The sequence below is a fragment of the Physcomitrium patens genome, chromosome 15, assembly GCF_059467195.1.
Source record: "Physcomitrium patens ecotype Gransden chromosome 15, ASM5946719v1, whole genome shotgun sequence".
NCBI lineage: Eukaryota > Viridiplantae > Streptophyta > Bryopsida > Funariales > Funariaceae > Physcomitrium > Physcomitrium patens.
Genome location: NC_143424.1, coordinates 1,810,331 through 1,820,933, shown reverse-complemented (window position 1 = coordinate 1,820,933; position 10,603 = coordinate 1,810,331). Strand labels below are relative to the sequence as shown.

The following is a 10,603-nucleotide window of genomic DNA, read 5'->3' as shown; positions in this document are numbered from 1 at the left end:
CCAACAAGGTTGCTTGTGGAAGGCATGGCATGCTTGGGTGCCAAGTTCCCACGTAGAATTGGTTGACGAGCCCACAAAATATGGGGATGTACCATAGCATGAGAATATTCTATGTGGACTCTGTTTATGGATAGAAACCTGCCACAGCCGAAAAGGGGAGGCCCAGTGAGCTGTCTTCCCAAAGAAACTTGAAGGCTTTGCTACGTGGTCAAATATTCTGGTTAAATTGGGATATAGAGAGATTCATATGTGGTGAATAACATTCCTTTTAATAGAACAGGGAAATGTCACTGGCAGATGGAGTAAGGAAGTCTTGCTCATTTCCAACTCATGGGTTTTTGAAGGTACTGCATGCGACATGAATGTGATGTTAAGTAATATTTCATGTGAATGAAACCACAGGCAGAAGATCTCAACTGAGTTACTTCAATAGTAGATTACATCTTCCTCCTTCTTCATTAATTAATTTTTAATTATAATGCATGATGCATGATGAAATGAAACTGGAAGGATTGATGTGGGTGTGGAAAACACAAGAGTTGAGTACACTTCTATTTCCACTGTTTTTTGCTTTTATGATTCTACTTGCCATGGGGGTCAGTGTCCATAGGACCCAAAACACTTGGGTCAAAAAGGAAGTCAATGGTCATAAAGGCAAGTCGTGAAGGATTTTGGTTTCTTTGGGATTTTTTAAACAAATGCATCAGTGAGGAAGGTAAGGTTTATCATGATGGATGAGAAAACCACGATAAAATTCAGGCTACTTTTTGAGGCCTGGATGAGAAACAAAAAAAAGAAAAAAACTTCTGAGGACTGGAAAGTTAAGAGTTCGATTTTGGGATAGGGATAGGGAGAAAAAACAATAGTATTTCATTAATTAGTTAATTGTGATCTCTCACTTATTTTTTGAAATTTGGTGAACATGGTTTTAAAATTGAAAGCATCTGTTCATGCTGCAGTGTAGAATCCAACAACTTACACAGGTTGTTCACATTGCAATAAAGGTATGATTTTCTAACACCCACTTTTCACAGTAACACAATGATAATAATTATTGTAATAACAACAACAGCAGCAAGTGTAAATTTATTTTAATTTTAACCTGCCATAGATTTGATGCTTTTGAAGCATAAAAACAATAAGTTTACAAGCAATGAGGCAAGTTGCATGCCACCAGATGAGCTGGTCTCTTGAGTATGACACAGCTGGGTTGACAATTTTACTTTTGTTATTGTTTGATTGTTTGTTTGGTTTTTTTTTGGTTTTGGTTTTGGTTTTGGTTTTTTTTTTTTTTTTTTTCCTCGAAAAAATATTTTACTAAGAGACTGAGGTTGACAGGGTTGGCCTCCTGAGAGTTGACAAGATTTGCACACAAGCTATCAACCTCTCGTCAAATGAACACTCCCACTTTTCTTACAGGGAACATTTATGTACTTCATTTGCAACATATTTTACATCAATTAGTTGCTATAACTTTTGGGTGTTATTAATGTCACTGCAATTGTTAATGTCACAACAAACTATCCTAAACTAGTGTTGCACACCACAATGCACTTTATGGAACATTACAATACACATGTATATAAAAAGTGCATTTTACTCATTGTGGTGTGCATCACCAATGTCCCAAAAAAAATTAATGTGGTATATAATACAAGGTTCAAGGCACCTTGTGGTGACATTAACAAAAATTGTAATGTCATGTGCTAGATGGCAAGTTGTGGTGGTAATGACAAAGATAGTGATGACTTTAGCAACACCTTAAATTTTACCCATCATTTTACCTAGTTTAGAAGGGACAAGTGGCTGTGGATGAATTATCATATATATATATATATATAAAACAGACTCAAAATTCCATCATATTTTGTGGGAATAAAATCTAACTGTTCTTTGAATTACATCACTAATAAATCAGAGAAGAAAATCAGTTCAAACTGTAGCCAACATACTACTGATCAGCTTGTGATTCTTAAAATCCATTAAGTGTTGAATACAAGGCTTGGATCCCTTCTGTGGTTCTTGAGGAGCTGCAGGGTTAGTTATGAAACAGAATAGAGCTCGAAAAGCAGCCTAAATAAGTTTATGCCCTGCCAGCAAGCTTGCCTGGCAGTTTGAAAGAGGCCCTATCTCTGCCAATATGATTGTTTGCCTAATTTTGTTTTGCTACAAGGCCCCATACAAAGCCTGCATTTAGTTATATGTGAGAATGCTTCATTAGATAAGTTTATGCCCTGCTTGTCAGCTTGCCTGGCGGATTGGAAGAGGCTCAACCTCTGCCAATATGATTGTTTGCCTAATTTTGTTTTGCTACAAAACCCCAGACAAAGCCTGCATTTAGTTGTATGTGAGAATGCTTCATTAGATTGCATTACACTTCAACCAACACTTAGTGGTCAACATGGACAAAACTCCATGATACAACATAGAAAAACAACCAAAATGGACAATTTATAAATAGACAAAACAAATGGATATGAAATAGAATTTTTCTCAGTGAATGTGTTCCGCAAGTTTCATGAATGGTTGAATTGGGGAAAAAATAGGAAAGCATGAGAGAAAAAGCTGTTTTCATCATCGGGAGGATGTTCCACGCCTGGGGCTAAATTGGGAAAGACGGCATTGAGTTGGCTTTGTCTTAAGCAACGTCCTTGGAGTAACTGTGGCTAAATTTGAAGACGAAGTATGATCTAAACTTGGAGGCTCAATGAGAAGGTTCGAGACCTCGACACTGTAGTCAAGCATCGTGGAACATGCTGCCAGATTGCAGCCAAGAAGGGTAATCTGAGGCTTTTAACATGTTTTATTACTAATATTTTCCACAATAAAAGGGAACTGCATCGATTGTCACTATGTGTCAAGCGTGCAAGAAGTGCACGTGGGGTTATTTCCACTTCAAGGACCATACCTTTAAACCTATCAACAATATTTACTTTTCCCCCTTTAAACTTTTGTTGGAAGGAATGCATGTCCGTTTGCCGAAGAGAGGTTGGCTTTCACCAATGTTCGATTACGGATATCCAATAATACACAGAAATGACTGAGACACAAGAAACTGCAACCTTAGCTCCAATTCCGATGGGTGTGGATGGAACCCTTCTTCTCATATCCTATGTCTATTCATCACCAAACATATGATTATATATTACCCGTTGGCCCAAAGTTTAGTATTAGAAAGCATTAAGGCTCAGTAGCATTTAATAGGAGGGCCAATCCAACCCAGAAACTGCAGAGGGTTGAAAAATCGGAGGCGGAATAAAGCAGCTGTGAAAGTCGGGGAAACGAGGCACACCATATTAGATGAGGCTTTGGATCCCTCATCCATCCACAAGAGAGTTCTAGAAGCCTGCTCTTGTTCTTTGGGGAAGCAGCCTCTGCTTTGATCCTCACAGACAACATAATCAGAATTTTGACTGTTGCTGGAGTTCTAGGCTGGTGTGACGACAGGTCTGTCTTCTGTGAGGAGTTAGCAAGGCCAGCTTTGTAAAAACAGACCCACTGGGGAGCTGGATTAAAGCTCGGGGTTAGAAATGCTGGCGGGTCCTATCCATGGGTATGAACGTACCCAGGTCTGCTAGCAAGGGTATGAGCACAGTGATAGTCTTTGATTCCACTCCACCATATCCCAAGGTATTGAAATCTATGTCTGGAATCCTGGACCCAGCGTAGTAATATTGACAATGAAGCCGTGCTCTGACTTTGGGAATGGAAATCTTTGCCATGGTGCTTGAAAACTCAGGTCTACAGTCCGGGCAGCGCCGGAGTATGGCTCTTAATCACTCCCAGGCGACTGCCGTGGAAGCCTGTGCCCGTGGCAGCTGGTCTTCAGAACAGCCTGGAATTTGGGATTGGAGTATCTCATTTGACAAGACTCTATAAAGCTGACTCCAGTTTCCACTCTCATATTCATATTCTCTGTAAAGATATTGACGGTGGACTTGTTGATATGCTGATGTGTTCAACAGACAAGAGTCCATTACAAATTAATTATCAACCAAACCGAGTGGAAAAAGCAAAATAAGCTTCGGAATGAGCTTGGGAATTGTGTTTCTCAGTAAGTTACTCGGGGTTCTATTGTTGACGTTGGAAAAAACAACCTTGCTTGCGTCGTGCAATTAGTTCAAGTATAGTGAGGGTAGTAGAATATATCATGGGTGAGGAATATGGCAGCGTGATATTTTGGATCCTGGTTTTTTACCTGGTCATGCTTGCGGCGTGCATCTACTGCGGTGCGTGTTGATGAGACGAAAGATACTGAGCAGTAGAGACTTGCGAGGCGCACCTGCTGTAGGACACCTTCCACGGGAGAAGACTTGTAACCCTTACGCTGGCTTCAGCTAATGGAGCACGTGCTCTCGGTGACAAGAAGGCCGGTCTGATTCTTCTTCTTCGTCCTGCTAATCATCCGTACATGGCGACGAATTGTTGGCGAAGAACTGTCGAATGCGAGTATGGTCACAGCCGCGAAGTTGGCACAATTACCGGTCTTAATATCTAGACAACTGTGGTCAACTATTAAGGACGCTGCTTCGCTCATTTGCCGATCAGTCCAGAGATGAGCCCACCGTCCGATGTGTTCTACGATCGATTTTTCTGCACCACCGGAAGCATAAAGCATGAATTTTGCTGCGATCATCCATCAAACGTCATTCATCCTATACCCTCCATGCAGTTCAGGACTTTCTGGGACCACAATATAAAATAATCCGGAATGTTGCCCCCTCAGTTCCTTGCAGGGCGATTACGGTGTTAGTGCTGTCCAGACATCATAGCGAGATAATTCAGACAGAACGCAAGTTTGCACAGTAGGAAGAAGAGGACGAAGGAAGAAGAAGGTGATCGGTGGTTTGCCTGATTGTTAGAAATAAATCGAAGGTAATTATTTGAAGGAGCTTCTGTGACTGAAGTGTTCGACAAGATGGTTTCCCAGATTACCTGCAGCTGCGCATGATTTTGAATGTAAGAACTATCCATCGTGTATGAGCGAGCGCTGTATCCAAGTTTCGGTGTTTCTGTGTTGTGCAGAGAAAGAGAGAGAGAGAGAGAGCGAGAGAGAGAGAGAGAGAGAGAGAGACAGAAAGGGCGAGGGAAAAGTTTTGTGGGCATCAATCGCATGTGTGATACTGTAGTTACGTGTGTGGATATTCGCCACCTCAAGTGAACGAAGCCATCCAAATTGATTTGTAGCAGCGATATGCTAGATCGATTGCTTGTGAGTGAAGATTTCTTCATAATCCTTGTGGGTGAATCCTTCTTTTCAGTCAGGTGATCTGTATCCAACCTAGTGCTCTTCCTGATCAAGTGATCTCAGAGCTAGACCGATCTAGTATCGTTCCTCGAGCAAAGTGAAGTAAATTGTAGATTAGTGTTGCGCATGTGGTTATACTGAGTGCGCAAGCATCATTGAAGAGCGTGTCTCGAATCTTCTCGTGAAAGTGGAAAAATAGAAAATAAGAGTGGCAAATTGTGTCGATTGATTAAAGATTGCATCGTTAGGGTCTGTTAGGAGTAATCGCTTGTAAATTTATAGGTGAAGAGACAGAAGTTTAGTATCAAAGCAACCAGCTATGCATTTACCCCTTCAGCACCAGGCTCGTCTGGCCGGCAGCTTCGACGACGAGAATGAGGAGCTTCATGCGCAGCTACAGGCGAATTCGGTCTCTCATTCGCATTCTCACCACTCGCAGGAGGACGACGTTTCCCAGTCGCAAGGCAGCAAGGGGAGCGGGGGTGACACTACTCCGAATGGCACTACCAAGCCCAAGGACCTTCCTTGCCCGCGCTGCCAGTCCATGAACACCAAATTCTGCTACTACAACAACTATAGTGTCAACCAGCCCCGCCACTTCTGCCGCAATTGCCAACGCTACTGGACCGTGGGTGGTACTCTCCGCAACGTCCCCGTCGGTGGAGGATCCCGCGTAAAGCACAGCCGCCCGCGCAACCGCACTGACCCTTACTACCGGCCCGGCGCCAACCCATCTAACGAATCCGACGCTGAGACGGACCAGAGCGGTATCTCTCTGCATCCCTACCTCGCACATGCCATGGCGGGCATGGTACCGCCCGACATGGCTGGCTTGCTACCCGACGCAGGCTTTCCAGATTACCCCGATCCTGCAGAATTCCCTTTCCACCCTTCCCAAATCTCCAACCTGCTCCAGCTTGCGCTCCTTCAAAACCCGAGCATGTACGGTATGCCATTCCCGGTCGGTAACCCTGAACGAGACGAGGCTGAGACACTACAAGCCATGTACGAAGCACAAGCTGCTCCAAACTCCGGAAATCTTTTGGCTGTTGCCGCGGCGATGATGCTCATGCCAGATCTTGATCCTTCGACGATGTCCTTGTTGCACAAGGCTACGCTCTGGGCCGAAGCTCAGCGTGCGCAAGCGATGTCAAGGAGGCAAACCACTCAACACGCTGCGCAAGCAGCTTCCGCCTGGGCCGAAGAGCGGGAATGCAAGCCCAGCGTGAGCGCGCAGATGCATCGGGAGATTGTCGCGAGGGAGGAGTTACGTCATCGGCAGCAAGTTGCCGGGATGCATCGCAGGCCCGGGTTTTGGGAGACTGCACTGTGGTACAGCAGGCCGAACAAGAGACCGGCATGGGACGAGGCATCACCATCGCCGAAGCCAGCGCAGCAGGGAAGCACCCGCACTCTCGACGAGGAGGCGGGCAACACTGCCAATGCTTCGAGTTTCTCCCATGGCTATGACGATACTTCGTCGTGGGGGAGTGTGGGCTTGAATGCTGGCCAAGATTTGTTCTTCTCGTAGCAGTCGATGATGGCAGCTATTGGAATTGCCGATTTAGCCAGTTTATGAACCTGATTCTCGGGCTCCTGGAGGCAGAGCAGAGAGACGCGGGGTGGTTAAGTTCGTGCGTTATTCTCGACAGAGCTTTACGGCCGGGGATCCAATTCAACGTTGGTTTTGTTTTTAGTTTTTGGTTTGTACAAAATGACCTTCCACCCCTTCTATTTTCCCCTACCCCCCAAGAAAACATCGCCACAGAGTTCAGAATTAGCCTACCCGACATGTGATTATCATTGCTCAAGAGCTGTGAGTTCATCAATGCGGCGAATGTTAATATTCTGCAACTCAGAGGATTTCAAGATAATATTGCAGCGATTAGTGGCGTGAATTATGTCCACATGAAGCGGCGAGGCAGGATGCTAGACGCACTGAAGAGTGCGGACGATCCCCTTGCGGAGTGAAACGCGAAGACTTGGAAAGTGTGAATTAGGCTTGACATGGTTTCGAATTTTCCAATGACGCAGCCGATGTGAAAGAATCCATCGCCCCTGGATGGATCGGAATTTTTGAACTGGGAAAAAAGGGTTGTACTGTAGTAAATCATGTGTCGCGACCTTTGAGTAAAACAATCGTTACATCTTCAAGCCAACCTTTGAACAGGCTTTTGGTTGCAAAGAGGTTTGATCGGAGTAAGGTTGTGATGTGATCAGTAGTTGAGGAGGAATAAGGCTAGTCCGCTGTTGCCATCTTCCAGAACGGAATTGTAAATTTTCATATCCTTGAGTCCAATTGTAACAGAGCATATTAAGTGTGAAATCCAAATCATCTTCTGTCACATGTTCGTGTCCCTTCATTGTGAGTCGCAATTGCAAGGTTGATGTTCGACAGAAGATCTCACAACATGAACCTTCAGTGTTCTACAATTTCCAGCCTCACATATCCTGTTGCAAAAACACGTCGCCATGCTTCCAGGAGCTGTAAAGGCATTATAAACTTCTTTTCTACCTGAAGAGTGCTGGCATACCACTCACCGTTCTTAGCAATCGATACTTAGAACTGATCAAAGAGATAAGTCGGAACCAGCCTAAGTCTTAGACTTTTCCGTTCTGTGAGGAACTTACTACCGCTCAGATAAATTACACCTTCAGTACATCTTCAGAGCACTTCTTCGGCAGACATGTGGAGTAATATGTCGACGTGGGTATGTAGTACGAAGTTTCTTGTGCAGATTTTTTGATCGGTAGAATCGTTAAAGCCACTCGCCTAGTACCAGTTTGTTTTCAGTTGTGCTTTTCGGAACTCATCAAACGGGAAGAATTCTCCAACAATCCAGTCTATCTGTCCATAAACAACCCACCTGAGCTCGTGGCAGGTAACGTAGGAACAAACAGAACCTCTCGCCGATTTAAAAAAATCAAGACTCAGTTGTGACGAAAGACTTGATAACGCAACGCAAGCATGATGATTGGCTGATCACGCCTTTGTTCATGTTTGTCAGGCTCCCTTTTGTGTGGATGAGCTCATCATAGAACTGTGCACACGCTTGCTTTCGATTGCGCGGATATGTCAGAAGCAGTCACCACTGTCGCGGCGATTCATTTAATTTTATGGAGCTCATCTAATATTGAGCAGGTGCCTGCATCACCCAAGAATGTACATATTATATGATGGAAGATTCAGCAACCAAAATGCGTACAAAAAGAAGCACCTTTCAATCCAGTACGTGATCCTCATTCGCAAGTCCGACAGTACTTCAGAATTTGCGAGTGCTGCACAGTCTTGGACAGTGACAGCAGAAAAGATCCTCAATTATCGTCACCTATTGTGTCTGCCATAGCGACGCTATTACTATGATTTCGCACGAGATTATTAGCAGATTGTGAGATGATGGTCTCATAACATTGCGAGTATCAAGGCAATTCCCAAAATTGTCTAATGGGAAGCTGCTATCCTGCAGTTCGCCCAATCGCCAGATTTTCGAAGTGGGAACCATCTGGTTATCTGGTGGGTAGCCTTCAGAACATTATAAACCTCCTTGACAGTCCTAAAGTTGGTGTTCGAAGGATGCAGTGTTTTCGAATTTGTGAATAAGATATATATCAACTAACTTGATAGTTTACAATCTAGTGGCACTTTATGATGCAGAGTGGTAGACAGACACAACTTTCACGAAACAAACATGCTGTTTATCATACTAATTGCAACGCAGTTATGCTACATAGGTTTTCTGATATTTGATGCATGTGATGGAGTAGTGGCTCCGTTAGAAACCTTGACACCTTAGTCTTGCATTAACAATTGCTGGTTCAGGTAATTGTGAAGGTGCATCTGACTCCGAGGTTAGACGAAGACGCTCAACCTTGAGCAATCAAAGAAATCATGTCTTGTACTTGGCGTTTCCAAGGGACATGACCAAATTTCGAAGTGAAATACCAGGCTTTAGGGACACAAATTTCTTCTAGTTCGTTAGGCATCAATAAGTGTTAACTTACGGTTTGCTAAAGGTATACTGATGATGCAATGAAGTGGCATTGTGAGGTATCTGTGGGATCGGTACCTTGATTGGGGACACCAACTTTATTACTATTGTGCTGTTGCATCATAGCATCACGAAAGTCCCTTGGGTTCGAACTGACTGCTATGGTGAAAGTGATTGTAAATAACTATTGGCTTCTAGGCTGAATGAAGTAGGACCTGCGTTCAGCAAACTATTCAGGTTCGATGAACCTTCTCGTATTTCCATTTTGATGAGATGGACAAATCTCAAAGTGTGACAGAATTGAACAGGCACAATTTTCAAAGCTTAGGAGTTGAAAACGCTGGCCCAAGACCAACGACGTCCACAAATATCAAAATCGCAGAATCAGAGGTCCCTGTTGCGCCTAATGACTTTCATTGCAGAATCATCATCGTCAACATGACTGTACAAAGTGGCTAGTTGTCTTGGAAGACTTACTCATCTCTAATTCAGTTTTCAGTCGCAAGCTGCTTCATTTGGGTTACCTGAATGAGATTAAACCAGTTCGACTTGAAGTTAAGAAATGATACAGTTCCTATTCCGTTCTATCAAAACAAGTATTAGGCTCAGATAATTGAGCCTAATTCTCGCTTTATGGGTGCATTTTTCAAGTGTCGCGCTGAGTCGATAAGCTCTCCCATGTCTCCAAACACAGTGACGTCAGCACAAACGGAGTGAAGAATTGATCCACACGAAAAGCTAAGTCTTTACCAATCCAAGGATGACGTAGTCGGTTGTTGGCAAATGGTTGGCATAGAGCTTCACAGGTGAGAGACTCCCCCTCTTTACATCCAATAATGCTGATATCTTCTCGAGTGTATTTTCCCTCTTGTTTCGACCCTAGGTCACTGGATTCCCATCAATAAACGAACCTCACAGGACGACGACAACAAGTCTTGAACAAAACAGCGTTCCATGTGGTCAATGATCACCACTGTATCGTCTCCGCTGCAATAAATCTTCTCGTTTTCACAAATGTGAGGAAGTACTCAGTGAAACATGTTTCAGTGTGATAATAGAAATACGGGGATTTTATTTTTACAGTATTTAAGAATTCGGAATCATATGACAATTCAAACCCTTAACTCTATAACAAGGGCCCATGCCATAGCACGGACAACACTTTGATACAGTATCCAGATAGGAGACACGCCACCTGATAACTACCATATTTGGTTTATCAGAGTGCAGACACTGGATGACATCTTCAATTATTACAGCACTACCACGCCACCTACAGCACTAAATAATTGAGCCGCCATTCAAAGCCAGACATCACCAGCGCAAACTCGAAAGTGCATGTAGACTTACCTCTAAAAGACTTGCC

The 10,603-nt window shown here is 43.7% G+C and overlaps 1 protein-coding gene across 1 annotated transcript; it reads left to right on the top strand.

Annotated features, from left to right (window-relative positions):
* Nucleotides 1-4,308: 4,308 nt before the first annotated feature.
* On the top strand, nucleotides 4,309-7,593 carry LOC112292442 (uncharacterized). Its single transcript, XM_024540932.3, has one exon. It carries the CDS (start codon nucleotides 5,568-5,570, stop codon nucleotides 6,777-6,779), a length of 1,212 nt encoding a protein of 403 aa, XP_024396700.1. The 5' UTR covers nucleotides 4,309-5,567; the 3' UTR covers nucleotides 6,780-7,593.
* Nucleotides 7,594-10,603: the final 3,010 nt, after the last annotated feature.